Raw genomic sequence first — 17,164 nt, 5'->3', positions numbered from 1 at the left:
GGTGTGAAGAGAGGTTGCATGGATGGGATAGGGGCGCGGAACCGATTGGGGGGTACTTCGTTGGGCAAGAACTTGAGATCATAGAATTGACTCACCTTCTCTTTTAGTGATTGGTTTTCAGCCCTAATGGACGCGTTTTCGGTCCGGATTGCATTGTTCTCGGCCTTCAGTGCGGCCACTCCTGTCTAAGTTTGTTGTAAGAGCGGTCAAAGCCTAGTTTGGCCTCGAGGCCGGGGGGAACGTTGTCGGGATTGTCAGCCAGGAATGTTCCTTCACGTAGCAAGGTTCGTCGAGCAAATGATTGCTAGAGGCCCCACGGTGGGCGCCAAACTGTAGATGTAAAAATCTACCTGTACGGAAGGGGGGTCTGATCCCGTGAGGTTGAGGCCACTGCGATCCGCTGTACCACACACAGAGAAACACACGCGTGAAGCGAACGGGAAACACCAGGGTGGTGTTTGCCGTAGGCACCCGACGCTCAAGTCAGCAAGGCTGAGAGGCTAATATAGTGAGGGCTAGGAGTAGAGGTTACGGAAGTCAGTCGGGGGCTGTGACTACGGCGGTGATGTGAAGCTCTCAAGTCAGAGCTTTCAGTGTGAAGGTGTAATGTTCTCCCCTTGTGAGAGGGCTGGCCTCTGCTTATATAGTGACTATCTGGTCTTCCAATCCTGGTAGAAGTAGGAGTCCTAATGTGACTCTGATGCAAACCCTAGAGAATTAGGGGCTGTGTAAGCTGTTACCAGTGTCGGATAAGAAGGTGATTCTGATTAGGAGAGTAACTCCGAGTAGGAAAGTGATCAGGAATAGGAAGGTGACCTTGATGAGAGATGATAGGAGTAGGAAAGTATTTTGAGGGGGTTGTGGGCTCTGGATTCGCCCATGGACCTAGGAAATGGACTGTGATTAGGAGGCTCGTGCCCACGTGGTTTGGGGGCTATTCTTGTACCGAAAGGGCCTAATCCGGTTGGGTATATCGGGATTGGGCCGGCTTCTTCTTCAGTGTCGGGCCCGTTTTCCTATTTGGGCTAAGGACGATTTTTGGCCCTAACAGTTAGCATGTTAGAATATTTTCTTTATATACGAGATCACGTTCTGTATCAATGGATGTAGATATTCTTTAACTTTTATTATCATATACATAAGACTCTAAGATGTTCACCCAGCTTTAATCGAGTTGACGTTGAAATTTTTATTAGCAAGTAGAAAATGTAACACCCTGAAATTTGAACTTTTAAATTTGATTTAGGAGGTGATCTTGATTGTTTTAATTTTTAAAAGTGAATTGAATCTAAGGGATGTTTAATTAATACTCCTGATTATTTGAAAAGACAAAATCTGATTGAGTGAATGGACTATCGTGGCTGTCAATTGCAGAAACATGGTGGATTGCAACAACCCAATTGCGTCCCTGACTACTAGCTAAAGCTCGGTAATGGGCTAAGCTTATAGAACAGTTGGGCACCTTTCCTTTCAAATCTAGGAATATACATAAAAGAAGCTTCAATAACTCACACTTCAGTCAAGCAAAAAATATAATTTGTTATCTACCCTTTCCAGTAATGTCATGGAGAAGTCCTTATTCAATTTCTGTGAAGCTTTAGCCCCTCTACTTGTTGATGAAGAAGTAATTCAAAATCAATTACATTTCCTGGTGAAGATTCGGTCTTGTTCTTATGAACAGGAAGTAGTTCAAAATCATTCCGATATTTTTTAAAAATTTTAACATTATGAATAACGTTGTTTGAACTAATGAAATAAATCTCAAATCTAATGTAAAAGTCAATCCATGGAATAAGGCTTCAGTAGCACTTATTTCTGGAGTTTATTTGTTGTATGTAACCTTGCTGGGGAGATGTCTGGCTAGTACTTCACATACTTCTTATTATCACTAAGAAAGATGGTCACATCATCAAATGCCCATTCAGTCAAGTATCCAGGCTTAGAATTTTCTGTACTCACTCCATATCTCCACAAAGCATAGCAATCACACAAGACATTGATGGCTCGAGGAGGGCAATGTTGAGTACACAAAAGCTACTCCTATCAGGCCTTTTACTTCTGCCTCGTCGAATTCTGGCAATTTTGAATTCACCACTCGAGTTGGCGACTGTTCTTGTATAGGTGCCAAGCCTGAGAATTAAGTAGAAAAGATGAAGTTGTGATATATGAGTGATTGGATTAGGAGGAGAGTAGAAAATAAAAGCGGAATTAATATATTCGCTTTATTTCTACTTCTCCTATATATATATATATATATATATATATATATATATATATATATATATATATATATATATATATTATATATATATAATTGGCCTCGCTTGGTCTTTCAAATTTGTATATCAAGTACTAGAAAATAGTAAAAGGAGAAAAAATGGTACTGCAATGGCATTCAATACCCAATCAAGAAGATACATCTTCTCTTCTTCCAAGCTTGAATCCAAGTTTGGCCTCCCACTAACAACCTCTAGAATCACAATGCCGAAGGCAAACACATCAGTCTTCTCCATAAGATATCAACGCATGGCATACTTCAGTGCAATATATCCAATACATCAATACAATATAGGCAAAATTCATTTCAGTAATCTAATGAATGTAAAAAAATAATAATATTTCAATAGTCTAATGAATGTAAAAATAATAATATTATTTTAGTAATCTAATGAATGTACGTAAAAAATAATATTTTAATAAATTTCAGGTGTAAATTAAAAGTCTTACATTGTCCTTGCAACATGAGTGCTTATGTGAGTCTTCTTATCGCCATAAAGTCTGGCCAAACCAAAATCTGATATTTTTGGGATGAGATTATGATCAAGCAAAATATTATTGGCTTTCACGTCTCTATGTATTACTCGAAGCCTTGATTCCTCACGAAGATAAGCTAGATCTCTTGCTACTCCAAAACAAATATCATAACACGTTGACCAGTCAAGGTCCAAACTTCCTTTTCATGCTTCGCAAAAGTCACAAAATTTTAATCTATTATTGACATGACAAATAATGCTAGGGCTCCCAAGAAAAACTAAATATTACATATATGCTATTCGCATACCAAATAATGCTTTATCAAGACTGTTGTTTTCCATATATTCATAAACAACGTTGTGCTATCTCATAACAACATCCATGAAGTTTTACTAAGTTACGGTGCTGCATAGCAGATATGGTAGCAATTTCTGCAGCAAACTGGCTCTTCCCTTGGTCGGATGCTATAGATAATTGTTTCACAGCAATTACTCTTCCATCACTTAGTGTTCCCTATTATGTAAAATGTTCATTTTGAATTGGTAAGAAAAATTAGTTAACAATTGATCCTTTTTATATGATTATTATTGACCAAATACCACATCCTGTCTTTATTTAATGAACCAAGGAGAACAGAAGTTAAAGATGACCCGACTATTTATTAACATAAAGCCAAAAAGTTGTGTTTTCAAGTTAATCTAGAACAAAAATTAATGCTAAAACCTGTATTTAGTTCTAGAAAAACCAGTTAATCTTAAGGCACCAAATGTGCTCACCACTCATTTGGCATTGACTAGAACAATGACTTACCTTATAAATTGGTCCATTTCCTCCTTGTCCAAGCTTATTTGCAGAATGGAAGTCTTCTGTAGCAATCTTTAGTTCCACATAACTGAAATTGTATGGTCTAACATCCATGCCGACAAGCTCTGAAAATTCAACAACAAACGTAGCTTACCATTAGGAACTTAGTTCCATATATTTCAAAAAGATGGCATAGTTTTGTTCCTTTTAATTAACCCAGAATCCAAGTTCTTATCTTGTAATGCACTTCAGAACTTACTAATGGAACTCTGCTTTATGAATTGAACAAGCATTAATAAAATACATCATTCTTTTTTATGTACAATAGCTTTCTTGTGCATGAGCTAGAGTTTACTTGATAAGTTGTGTAACTCACCTTCTTATTCAAACATTTAAAAAGTTTTAAGTCAGCGTATTGCTGGGATGCTAACCTAAATAAAAGACTAATTAGGATGTAGACTAACAACGGTATTTTCACAGCTAGTATACATGATACATAAGTCGTTAGTGAGCGAAAGTCTTTTGATTTATCGTCATCAATAGTCTGTGGCCATTTTCTTCTTCGGACAACGAAGAAAATTGTAAGTAACATAAATACAACCCCAACAACAACAACAACAATCCCCACAATTAGGCCTGATCTATTCTTCTCAATGGTTTGACTTGGTCCACTTGGAGGGTCTATAGTAAGCTTGAATTTTGTATCAAGCTCAGTAATTGACTCAATATCTTATATAATGCAAGAAAATCAACCAAAAAGTGGAAAAAAGGACAACAAGGAAGTTACTATTTATTGAACCTGGGGTAGCACTGATGGCCGAAATAGAGAGTCCATATACGATAGTCAGGAACAAAGTAAGTCCCCTTCGCAGCCTAAAAAAAAGTGGATTTCCATGTATTTTTCGGATACCTGAGCCAGATATTCTCTTTGAACTGCTCTTCTAAGGACTCCACTCGCTACCCTTGTTATGTCAAAGGCTTTTTCAACAAGATTTCCCTAGAATAAACGGATTTAAATGTTGAAACAAACACCAATAATAGTTGAAAGGAAAGATATTTTGAAACGTATTACATTTATTAAGGTCATTCATCATACTTTAACCTCAACATAAACCTATGTGATGTATAGGTGAGGCAAATTTGGCTAAAATAATCTGAATATGTAATACATAGCTAAACATATATATTGAAAACACCCCTTCCAAAATTTTTCCATCCAATAGTATCGAAATTATCTAATTCTGCAATCTGCAGAGTCATAATGTGCTTTCCATTTTGAGGGCCTAAACCATGGTATCTTAAAGATGAAGCAGAGATTCGAGGCTTCAAGCTCTTTCGAAAAGTATCCACTCTTGAGTATTTGTGAATATAGATGGAGAATTAATTGTATACTATGCATTACGTTTCTTAAAGTATCCAACATTACTAACTCCCCATCTACTTGTGTCTGTCAAATAGTATGTAGTTGGACCAAGAGGCTCATTGTCACTCTCATACATAATATCGTGAGATGTAATTGTTTGACCGGCACAATTAATTGCAAAGCTTGAATCTGCATGCCAATGTAACCTCTTATCAAGGTAAAACATTAAGAATATGTATGTCTAAAAGTTTGATTTATAATATCTAGCCAGTTATTATTTTACTTTTATTTAACCAATTGTGATTATATATTTTATCTTAATCAATTTTTTTAGGTATCTAAGGAATCCAGGCCCACATTGGAGCCTGCCTAATCCTCAGGGCCACGAAACACCCTACAAGCCCAATGGACCAAGGTAATTGCACAAATGTAGTAGGTACATCTCGTGCGAGTTTGTGACTCGAACACAAGATCCTCTAGTTATAGCTAAACGTAGTAGCTAAAGAGTTCGCTATCTGACCACAAGGGGAAAGGTTATCTTAATCATTTTTCATTTTCAACAGTGAGGAAAAGGGTATTAGAAGGGTATATTAATAAATAATATATCTTTGTTATGAGTGAATTAAAAATTTGAGTGAGGGTGACTTAGGAAATAATGAAGATAGGTAATATATAGGAGGTGTTTAATTGCAAAGAAAAATGAAAACTCTCGGTGTCTTATATCTTAGCCAAATAGAAAGACCGGAAAGGAAAAGAAGATAAGCTTTCTCTCGTTCTTACAAAGAATTAGCTACGGGTGAGAAGAAAATAAGGAAAAGAAGAGAATGAGGACACGGAAAGGAAAAGAGAAATAGTAGAAAAATTGGGTTGGGTTAAAATAGAGAGTCACACAAGAATTTATTAGAATTGGACAATATTTAATTGGTTGGATTTAGGATTGACAATTGATATCAAAGTCGGTTCGTGACTCGACAATGCAGTGTGACGACCTCACGAGGATGTGAGATCCATAAGGTAAAGAGTTTGTTACATCCCACATTGCTAGCAAATGAGTTTAGAATTCAATTTATAAGGCTTAGGACCTCATAAGTAAGTAGATGCATTTTGGGTGTTTGATAGTTGTGTGAAGCCTGAAATCAAACGCATGCAAGCCTACATCCAATGATTAAATCTAGAGGATAATATCTACTTAGTTGGACCCAATTCAAAGCCAAAGCCATGAGCATAGATATATTATGAAAATATATAAGCCAATTTAATAAATATTGGCGTGGATGGAGATCACATGTTTGTTGTGTATGTTGTAGGTTGATGAAGGCAATTAGAAGTGTCTGTAAACGGAATATTTAAATTTGGGACGGGTGTTAAAATAGGCATTACTCTACTGAAATTTTAACCCTAAACTCTCGATACCACAGAATGGAGAAGTTGTACTTATAGATTCCAGAACCTCGATTGCAAGGAAAATTTCTTTGGTGATAGTTCAGCCCATACGGTAGAAAATTGAAGGAAGGGGAGGAACATAGAAATCATGTTAGATAGCGGGAACTAGCAACTAAAGAACCCATTTCCATAAGTTATCCATATTATTCATTTTCTATATTGTTATAGAGAGTCTGAAGCATTGTAACAAAACACAAAACAAGAAAATTACCTACTATAATTAGAACTTTCTAGGTTGAAGTTGTTGGCCACTAAGTTACTGCACATTGCATTAACAACATTCTGAATGTTAGATTCATCATTGTGTAAATACTATACCAGAAAGGTGAAAAATTATCTAAGAAAATGTGAAACGTATGGCAAAGATGTTAAATAACTTATATGTTTAAAAAAAAATGAAGGACGTACAGTTGTAAATTTTGTTCTTGAATCCGTAAAGGAAGGTTGTTGGATTGATTATTGTAAGATACATATCTGCCAACATCAGGTGAGGAGAATGTTAACTACATAATGCAGCTGCTTGTGAGTATAAAATTTAGGTATTATTAAAATCACACTGATTTTTTTTTCTATAAGCTTTTGGATTTTTCCCCCACAAGTACAAGTAACAAGCTTCGGCAGACATGTTAATTCACATGCATTTAGCCAGGAGAAGCAATGCACTTTTGTAAGTATAGATTAATATAAATGCAAGTTTAGCCTTTCACTTAAGTGATTTTTGCTAAAAACTAGGGTTTCTAGAAAAACCCTTACTGTAACTATTACCGTTTTCAGTTGAATCGAGAGTCGAGAGTAAGCGCTCGATCACATGTCTCCATTGTCATTTGAAGGACCTTTTCTGGAATTGGCTTACTACTTGTGGTTGAAGCTCAAAATTGGGTAGAACCCATTTCCAAAAGCTAACTCTTAGGGAGGAGGGAGCCCAACATGCATAGATATACCATAATAGTCCACCAATTGGGAAATGCTATTAACAAATAAAGGCCAAGTTTTGTAATCAATTTTTTACATTTTAATTGTTGTATATACTTTTTGTTATTCTTTCATTCATTTTAGCACATATCTGCCAGCTGGCACAATATGATAGGTTGGGTTTGTTAATTTGTTACAAGTTTGTTACAGAGTCTCTGTATATATGCTCGTTTTTCTCCCTTGTATAGTAGGAAAATATACACTGAAATGGAATATTCAACTTTCCTCCATTGGTAAGCTCTTTGAGTTTTTGGTTGATCTCCTAACATGGTATCAGAGCCTTTGAGAGCATCTTCAATGGCAACCTCTGATTCCGATTCTTTCGATTCTCACTCTGACTTAGAATCAAAAACCCCATCTCCATACCTTAATCTCCTTGATCAGGCGAACCCCTATCGGCTTGACCATGGTGACAGCCCAGCCCTTACCCTTGTTGCCAATCTCCTCACCACCGACAACTATGCCACCTGGTCTTGCTCAATGCGTCGTGCACTCTGCACGAAAAATAAACTAGGCTTTATCACCGGATCCATCACCAAACCATCTAAACCCAACGATCCATTGCTTGAGTTTTGGGAGTGCTATAACAACATGGTCACTTCTTGGCTCTAAAACTTTATCAGCTATTCTCTCCAATCCAGTGTTCTCTTTGTTGATGATGCTCAGGAAATCTAGTCGGATCTTCAAGAACGTTTTTGGCACCAAAATGGTCACCGTATTTACTAACTCAAGAAGGCATTGGCTACTCTGCTTCAAGAACATGATCTGGTAAGCATTTACTATGGCAAGTTAAAAGCTATATGGGATGAACTTTCTATGTATGATCCCATACCTTCTTGTAATTGTGGTACTATGAAAACCTTATTGGATCGATATCAAAGAGATTGTGTGCTGCAATTTTTTATGGGTCTCAATGACTCTGACACCTCCATCCTAGACCAGATTATGATTTTGGATCCCATCCCACCTGTCTCCAAAGTGTTTTCCCTCATCCAACAGCAAGAAAGACACCATCAAATGACCTCCCCCACTCCATCCCCCGAAACTATGGCCATGGCAATCCAACAACCCTACACCCCTTCCAAACACTCATCTAAACCAAACCACCCTCCCAAAAAGGACCGCCCTTATTGCAGCGACTGTAAAATAACTGGTCACACTTTCGACACTTGTTTCAAAGCTGGCAATGCTAAGCCTCCTCTTTGCTTACATTGCAACATGACTGGTCATACCATTGAGAAATGCTACAAACTCAATGGATATCCACATGGCCATAAATATCATACCAAGCAGCAGCTGCTGCAATCTGGTTTCCTCGCAAATTAGACATCCTTTTCATTTGCCAATGACTCTAAAGACAACAATGATGCCAAGTTTGGTTTCACCAAGCAACAATATCAGCAACTGATGACCTTGCTCAGACCTCAGGATTTACCCATTGCGGCTTTTGCTGTCCACTCCAGCAACCCACCTCAACCCTCCCTTCACCCAGTATCATCTTCCCAAATGTGTGGTACTTCCACCTCTTTATCTACTCACACACATTACTCACCACATACATCATCTATGCTTGGATCCTTGAAATAATCGCTACAGACCATATAGTCTGTAGCACCACATTTTTCACCACTATTACATCTACTGTTTCTTATTTTGTGAAACTACCTAATGGTCATTCCGCCCCTATCACACACATTGGAACAATTCACTTAACTAATTCCATCATTTTGCATGATGTCCTCTGCGTGCCATCATTTTCTTTCAACCTTATTTCAGCAAATAAACTAACCTCTACTCTTAATTGTTGTTTGCTCTTCTTTTCCACTCACTGTTTTATTCAGGACTTGCATTCATGGATAACGATTAGGAAGGGTGAGCTCAAGCATGGCTTGTACCATTTCATTTACAAGGAAGCTCTTCCTTCAGCTTTGTTTACTTTTCTCTCGGCACACTTATACAACAACCATACCAAGTTTTCTTGCTTTTCTTCCCTTACAAACTCTGTTTCAAATACTAATCTATGGCATTGTCGCCTAGGCCATTTATCATTTCCTAGATTACAATTAATTTCAGATCCTCTTGTACACAAGGGAGTTTCATCTATTAATGAAAAGTCTTGCAAAATTTGCCCATTAGCAAAGGTTCATCGTTTATCTTTTCCTAACAGTTCACATTCTTCATCAAGAATCTTTGAGCTCATTCATTGTGACCTATGGGGTCCTTGCTCCACAATTGCACATGATGGCTCAAAGCACTTCTTAACCATTATTGATGACTTTTCTAGAACTACCTGGATTTACTTGCTTGCTGCCAAATCCGAAACTAGACAATGCATTACAACCTTTTACAATCTTGTTGAGACACAATTCCAAGTGAAAATTAAAATTCTGAGAAGTGATAATGGTGCTGAATTTAACATGCATGAATTTTTTTAATCAAAAAGGCATTATCCATCATAAAAGTTGTGTTGCAACCCCTCAACAAATTGGCATTGTTGAGAGGAAGCACCAACACTTACTAAATGTGGCCCATGCCCTTCTTTTTCAAGCGGGTCTTCCCTTAACTTACTGGAATGAATCCATCCTTACAGCCACACATATCATCAATAGGCTTCCATCATCACTTCTCAACAACAAAACACCTTATGAACTCCTTTTTAATAAAAAAAAACCCGAGTATGCTCACATGAGAATATTTGGTTCCCTTTGCTTTGCCGCCACACTTGCTTATAACAGAACAAAATTTGACCCTAGAGGTCGTGCATGTGCATACCCTTTTGGAACTAAAGGCTACAAGCTTTTTGATCTCAAAACTAATACCATTTTCATTTCAAGGGATGTTATTTTTCATGAATTTTTTTTCCTTTTCAAACACCTCTCTCTCCTTCTTCCACAGCCCCATCTCTCCCTATTTTCTCTCTTCCGTTTGCACCTCCTTCTAATTTTCTAAATCCCATATCTCCTTCTCCTTCAACCCTTAACCCTCTTGCTGTTTCCGCTGATTGTCCTAATACATCCTCTCCTTCTCCCACTTCACCACCGTCTAATTCCATCATTCCTCTTCCTGCTGCCTCTACACTTCGCAGGTCTACCCAGAACATGACTACTCCTCAATATCTGAAGGACTTCCACTGCAAACAAGTTAGGCTTGCCTCACCTCAGCAATCAGCTTCCACTACAACTCCTCAATTAAATGGTAAATATTTTTTCTCTCTGACTGCTTATCTTACAAGCATTATAATTCCTCTTTTCAAGCATTTTCATCATCCATTTCCATTTAAACTGAGCCCACCTCATATAAACAAGCAATTAAAGATCCTGAGTGGTGCAAAGCTATGGATGCTGAAATTGAAGCTTTGGAAAACAACCATACTTAGACCATCACTGATTTGCCTAAAGGAAAAGAAGCAATCAATTGTAAGTATGTCTATCGCATTAAATTTAAGTTTGATGGTTCTGTTGAAAGACTTAAGGCTAGACTTGTAGTTAAAGGCTACACCCAATAAGAAGGCATAGATTATACTGAAACTTTCTCACTCGTTGCCAAACTGGTCACTGTTAGATGCCTTCTTAGTGTTGCTACCATCAAAGGATGGTATTTACATCAATTTGATGTAAATAATGCATTTCTTAATGGTGATTTACATGAAGAAACCCCTGGGTTACACCAAAGGTAAACCAACTCAAGTTTGCAAATTGCTTAAAAGCCTTTATGGCGTAAAGCAAGCTTCAAGACAATGGAACTTTAAACTCACCTCTTCTCTTATTGCTTTCGGCTTCATCCAATCAAAGTCTGATTATAGCTTATTCACCAAGCAAGAAGGGGATAATTTTACTGCTTTGCTCATTTATGCTGATGATTTTCTAGTTGCTAGCAATTCCAATGACTCCATTGCTTCTCTACGGAATTTTTTGAATAGCAAATTCAAGATTAAAGATCCTGGCTGTCTCCGTTATTTCTTGGGCCTGGAAATTGCTAGATCTTCCAAAGGTATTCATATACGTCAAAGGAAATATGCCTTAGACGTTTTGGCAGATTCGGGTATGCTTGGATGCAAACCCCCTTAGACTTCCTATGGATCAACACTTCAAAATCAGCAAATCTGAAGGGACTGCACTTTCTGATCCAAGTATCTTTCGAAGGTTAATTGGTAGGTTATGTACCTCACAATAACCCGCCCAGATATTTGCTTTGCTGTCCAATTATTAAGCCAATTTATGGATCAACCTTCTTCCTCCCACCTGGCAACAGCCTACCATATCTTACGGTATATTAAAACTGCACCTGCATGCTCAAGGTCTTTTGCTACCATCCTCATCTCAGCTTCAACTTACAGCTTTTTGTGATTCAAATTAGGCCTCTTGCCCGGATTCCTGCCTATCTACAACAGGATATTGTGTTTTCTTGGGTCAATCACTTATTTCTTGGAAGTCTAAGAAGCAAACAGTTGTTTCCAGATCATCTGCTGAAGCCGAGTATCGCTCTATGGCCACTACTTGTTCAAAACTTACTTGGCTTCGATACCTTCTCCATGACCTTGACATTTCTCATTCGCAAGCTGCCATTCTCTACTGTGACAACCTGGCAGCCCTTCAGATAGCTGCCAATTTGGTACTTCATGAGCGAACTAAGCGTATAGAGCTTGATTGTCACTTGATATGCAACAAAATTCAAGAAGGAAGTCTCACAACAGCTCTTGTTTCCTCTCAAACACAGCTGGCTGATGCATTAACCAAGACTTTTCCATCCTACCTTCTTCAAGCACACTTATCCAAGATAAGAATAGTAAATTTCTATTTTCCATCTTGCGGGGTAGGAATAGTAAATTTCTATTCTCCATCTTGGGAGGAATGTTAATAGATACAGGCCAAGTTTTGTAATCAATTTTTTACATTTTAGTTGTTGTATATACTTTTTGTTATTCTTTCATTCATTTTAGCACGTCTACCAGCTGGCACAATATGAGAGGTTGGGTTTGTTAATTTGTTACAAGTTTGTTACAAAATCTCTGTATATATGCTTGTTTTTCTCCCCTATATAGTAGGAAAACATACACTGAAATGGAATATTTAACTTTCCTCCATTGGTAAGCTCTCTTGAGTTTTTGGTTGATCTCCTAACAAACGCACAACAAATACTAACTTCTAAATGACAAAATGGGCTTGGATAGAAATTTTTTTTTTTTTGGTCGTATTTCATTTGCCAGAGAAATTCTAATATTCATTGCCAATTCAACCTGCCTGGCACTTTTTTAAAACTGCAACTTCCTATATTATTCTTCCACTCCTGACATATTCTTGCCTTCATTCATTGGAAGGTCCATTTTAAAGGGCTAAATCTAATCCTGTTACTCTACCAGTAGATGACAGTTTACAATTAAATGAGAGTAATCCACTTCAAATTATTGTTAGCATACACAAATGGAATGAAGAAATGCAGTCAAAAACCAAAGTCTGATAAGCAAGATAAACAGCTCCAAAGTTACCAAACAAAAAAATTCGAAATAAAAGCAGCCAAGGAATCCAAAGGGCAGAGAAACCCAAATTCCATGCAACAGGTCTTCTCAGCAAATCAAAAGAAGTAGTAACTCTATACATCAGTATGAATAAAGGATACCATACTACCGACCAAACCAACCTATCTGAGGTAGGACTTTCCCCTCATTCATAAGCTTATCCAGCATGGCAGATGGATCACACCATCCATCGGTATTTCAGAAAATTCAAGAACAGTCCTACTTCATTTCCAAGCTGTCCCTCAATTTACACACCCGTAATTATAATGTGACTGGTTATGTTAATGGAGGTTTCCAAGACCGCAACTGCTCCAATTGAGCGTGTTAAGCATTTGATTCAGAGTCAGGATAAAATGATTAAGGCTGGTAGACTATCTGAACCATGCATACGAGGGAATTTCTGATTGCTTTGCCAGAACTATGAAGGATGAAGGTGTCATTGCTCTTTGGAGAGGAAACACAGCTAATGTTAGCAGATACTTCCCCACCCAGGCCCTGAACTTAGCGTTCAAGGATTACTTCAAGAAACTGTTTAACTTCAAGAAAGACAGAGATGGCTATCGGAAATGTNTTATATGGTTTAGGCATGGAAACTATGGAATGAAGGCAAGCCAATGGAACTGATTGATTCAGTGTTGGGAGAATCATGCAATATTTCAGAAGTAATAAGATGCATCCACATTAGTCTCTTATGTGTGCAACAGTATCCGGTGGACAGGCCAACCATGTCAACTGTAGTGGTGATGCTTGGTAGTGATAGTATATTGCCCCAGCCAAAACAACCTGGTTTCTTGATGGATAGGAATTTACTTGAGCCAGGCCTTTCATCAAGCGATTATGGATTAATGTCGAAGAATGAAATCAGTATCTCACTTTTGGAGGCTCGATAATTTTGTTACTGTATATGTCCAAGTCGACATTATTTATTCGTTGTGATACAATCCCATATTAAATTAAAAAAATGATTGAATCTTGGATTTTTCAAGGTGGGATGCTAGTATTTTGAGTAATTAACAAATGTCCAGCCCATGACGGTTGCACAGTTCTATATCCAATATCATCATATCGGCGTGAAAATTGAGATAGAAGATTGATGTGGATTGAAATTCATCGTCAATATATAGAGTAAACAAGTGTATTCCCACCGGAAGTTTGGTGAAATCCTAAATTAATATCCTTGGTTATATTTATTCCAGATTTCTACCTTTAAAATAACACGGTTAACATTTTTTAAGTTACAGGTAATGCAATTACCATAATACCCATAACAAGTAAATTAATAAATTACTTATTAACCCCTAAATTAGTAGAATTATAATTAACCATCCTATTTTTAGATTACTTCAATAACACCCTCGGCCGCTATGCACCCTCTCGGTTTTTGCCCGATCTGGGTTGTTTCCGACGGTATTGAACCACCTAATCACCTCCATCACCTTCCTTATAGTCCATCGTTCGAAACCCCTCTGATTTGACTCATTGACCCCTCCGATCACTAGCGCTGTTAGGTTTAGGGTTTTGCTATTTACTGCCAGAAAGTATATGTACAAGTAGAGATTAATGTACTTGCTCGCACATGATAGGTCTCAACCCTTGAATATGACTAACTACAATTTGTGGACATTTATAAGGGCGAACGACATGCTCCCAGTTTGCTACAACGACAATTTAGCATCCAAAAAGTTTCAAAACGACAATTACCTACCTTCCGATAATGTCTGTTAGTAAATTCTGTTAGGTGAGATTGACAGCGAATGTAAAGACAAAAATACCCTCCCTCTTTGAATCCAAATCCCATGAATCGATTCTGCCGCCTGGACCTGCACCAACTCCAAACCCACCACTAGAACCACCAAATACAACCATCAACACCGCCACAAACCACCACAAATTTCGAACACAAATCAATAATCCATTAAACAATTTAATCACACATCACGAAATGTGTATTATCAATCAGTCATCGAAGAATAAAACACTGAGAAGAAAAAATTTTCAAATTCCGGCGCTAAACGCGCGCAGAAGGCTCTCTGGGGCCTTTTTACGAACACATGGTGGGCGTTTTGCAAAACCCAGGGGAAAACGACTGCCGGCGATAGGATTCGGCCGAAAAACAAAAGTACAAAACAACAACAGAATACCAACAAGCCCGACTCCAAACAAACAAGCAATTAGCCCCAATCAAGTCCTCAATAGTTCCAATCAAAACAACCCAACCTTGAAAGTCGCACAAACCCAAGTGGGAGTCGTCGGCAAAAACGATGGACAAGCTCGGGCCAAACTGATGGAGGTTATGAAGAGGAGCATCCGATGACTCGTTTGGTACTGATAGGTTGCATTTTGGTGGTCGGAGATGGGCAGGTTGGCTGGGGAATTTTACGAACAGGTGGTGGGCAGTCCAAAAACGACCGGTGGATGACAAACGGGGAGTGGGGAAAGCCGATTGAATGGTGGGTTTAGAAGAAGGGGTGAAGGGGGTTTCCAGTGGTGGTGGAAGGGTGAATTTCCAATGTGCCAATCAACCGAAAACAAGCCTAATAAGGGGTATTCGCCGGAAAAAAGGTGAGATGAAAAAGATGAAAATAGGCAGGGGATATGAGAAGAAGATGGGAATACAGGGTAAAGTGACATAATTACCCTTGACTGTTTTTGAACTTACCATTTTATCCTCCTAGTTAAACTTGTTGGGTCGTAAATTATTGTTACGGATGGGAACATGTGGTTCAGCCATATCCATATTTATAATTACTTCTCTAAGAGATGTAGTGTCAATTAGACCTAAAAGTTTTGAAATGTTAAATACCCTTCTAATTTTTATTTCCTTTGATAGTGCCCAGAAAGAAAGTTCCCTCAGGGGCATTTGGTTGACGGTAATGTCAGATTATTAGGGTAATATCATCTGATATTACTTGATTACCACGTTTGGTTGTCAAGTAATATAAGATTCCGGTAATCTTCAAATACTAATAGTAACTACTATTGGTGATATTAGAGGTAATCTGATTACCTCCATTTTCTTAGGTATTCTGAGATTACCAAGGTTATCCTTTTTTGTTATAATTTTATCCCTTATTAATGAAAATTTTGGACAATAATGCCCTCATTTTAAAATAAATTTACATTAATATCTTATTTCAATTTTACCCTTATTTAACTAAAATTTTGGACAATAATGTCCTTGAATTTAAAACAATTTACAAACCACTGCCACTCAGCCACCACCACCACTGCCACCCAGCCACCACCACCTACAGCGGCCAACCACCACGGACCGCCTCGGAAAACTCGCCAGAGTCCCTAAAAAAGAACGAGTTTCGGTGGGAGGCTTCGGGAGTCATCGCTATGGCCGTTTTCGGCCATATTGATGGCCAAAAACGGCCATATCTGGCCTGATATGGCCGTTTTCAGCCATCAATATGGCCGGAAACGGCCATATCAAAGCCTCTTGGTCACGGTGAGTTGCTGATGGGGACTTTCAGAGACTTCCAGCGGTGGTCTGCGGTGGCGGCAGGAGACGGGGGTGATTTCATAATAAATTAAAGTTTTATATAAGCAGGGGTGTTTTAACTAAATCTGAAATATTGGAGGTTAAAAGAAATTATTCAAAAATTAATAATAAAAATAATATTATATTAATATTTGTAAAGGGGACAATTTAGTAATTTAAATAACATACCCACCAATTTATTCCCCATAACCAACCATATTAATATAACATACCCACCAACTAACCAAACATATTTTCTTAAAGATTCCTAGTAATCTTTCAAGGTAATCTATCTTTCCAGTAATCCAATATTCCCAATAATCCAACATTCTCAGTAATCTAACATTCCTGAACCAAACGCCCTCTGAACGTTATCTGGAAACCCAAAGGAAAATTAATCACTAATTACCCATAAATCTGACAGGGATAATAATTCTCTGTGAAAGCACTCCAAATTACGTCTCTTAATAATGGATACATTTCAGTTGACCTAACACATTAAAGAATCAAAACACATGTAAGATTATGGACGCATTAACAATTTTCTTACTCTAGCTAATTTAATATCTAAAGCTCTCCTCTCCTTTTTCAGCGCATAAAGTGAATTCAACTGAAGCCAAGAAGAAATTAATTGTAACCCAAGTAGAACCCTGTAGATATTTAGCCTCGGTAGATTTCCCTTGATTGATGGTGACGCCAAAACTTTACTCAATGTGAAAATTACAGAGAGAAACATGTTTGCATTGTTAATCAATGAAGTCAAGCATGTTATTTTCCAGTGTTGAATTTTTGGGGACATGTGAAGGCAAACGACCGCCACATAGCT

At 37.8% G+C, this 17,164-nt stretch overlaps 1 protein-coding gene across 1 annotated transcript; it reads right to left on the bottom strand.

Moving 5' to 3' along the window:
* Nucleotides 1-1,955: 1,955 nt before the first annotated feature.
* On the bottom strand, nt 1,956-10,436 carry LOC116139681 (probable LRR receptor-like serine/threonine-protein kinase At1g53420). The gene is made up of 6 exons (XM_031425345.1): nt 10,211-10,436; nt 4,961-5,110; nt 3,565-3,683; nt 3,156-3,267; nt 2,728-2,902; nt 1,956-2,130 (listed from the first exon to the last, which is right to left on the bottom strand). The coding sequence occupies exons 1-6, from the start codon at nt 10,434-10,436 to the stop codon at nt 1,956-1,958; spliced, it is 957 nt and encodes a 318-aa protein (XP_031281205.1).
* Nucleotides 10,437-17,164: the final 6,728 nt, after the last annotated feature.

Source organism: Pistacia vera, unplaced genomic scaffold (assembly GCF_008641045.1).
Source record: "Pistacia vera cultivar Batoury unplaced genomic scaffold, PisVer_v2 Contig1103, whole genome shotgun sequence".
Lineage (NCBI taxonomy): Eukaryota > Viridiplantae > Streptophyta > Magnoliopsida > Sapindales > Anacardiaceae > Pistacia > Pistacia vera.
This window is presented reverse-complemented; position numbering and strand designations above follow the sequence as displayed.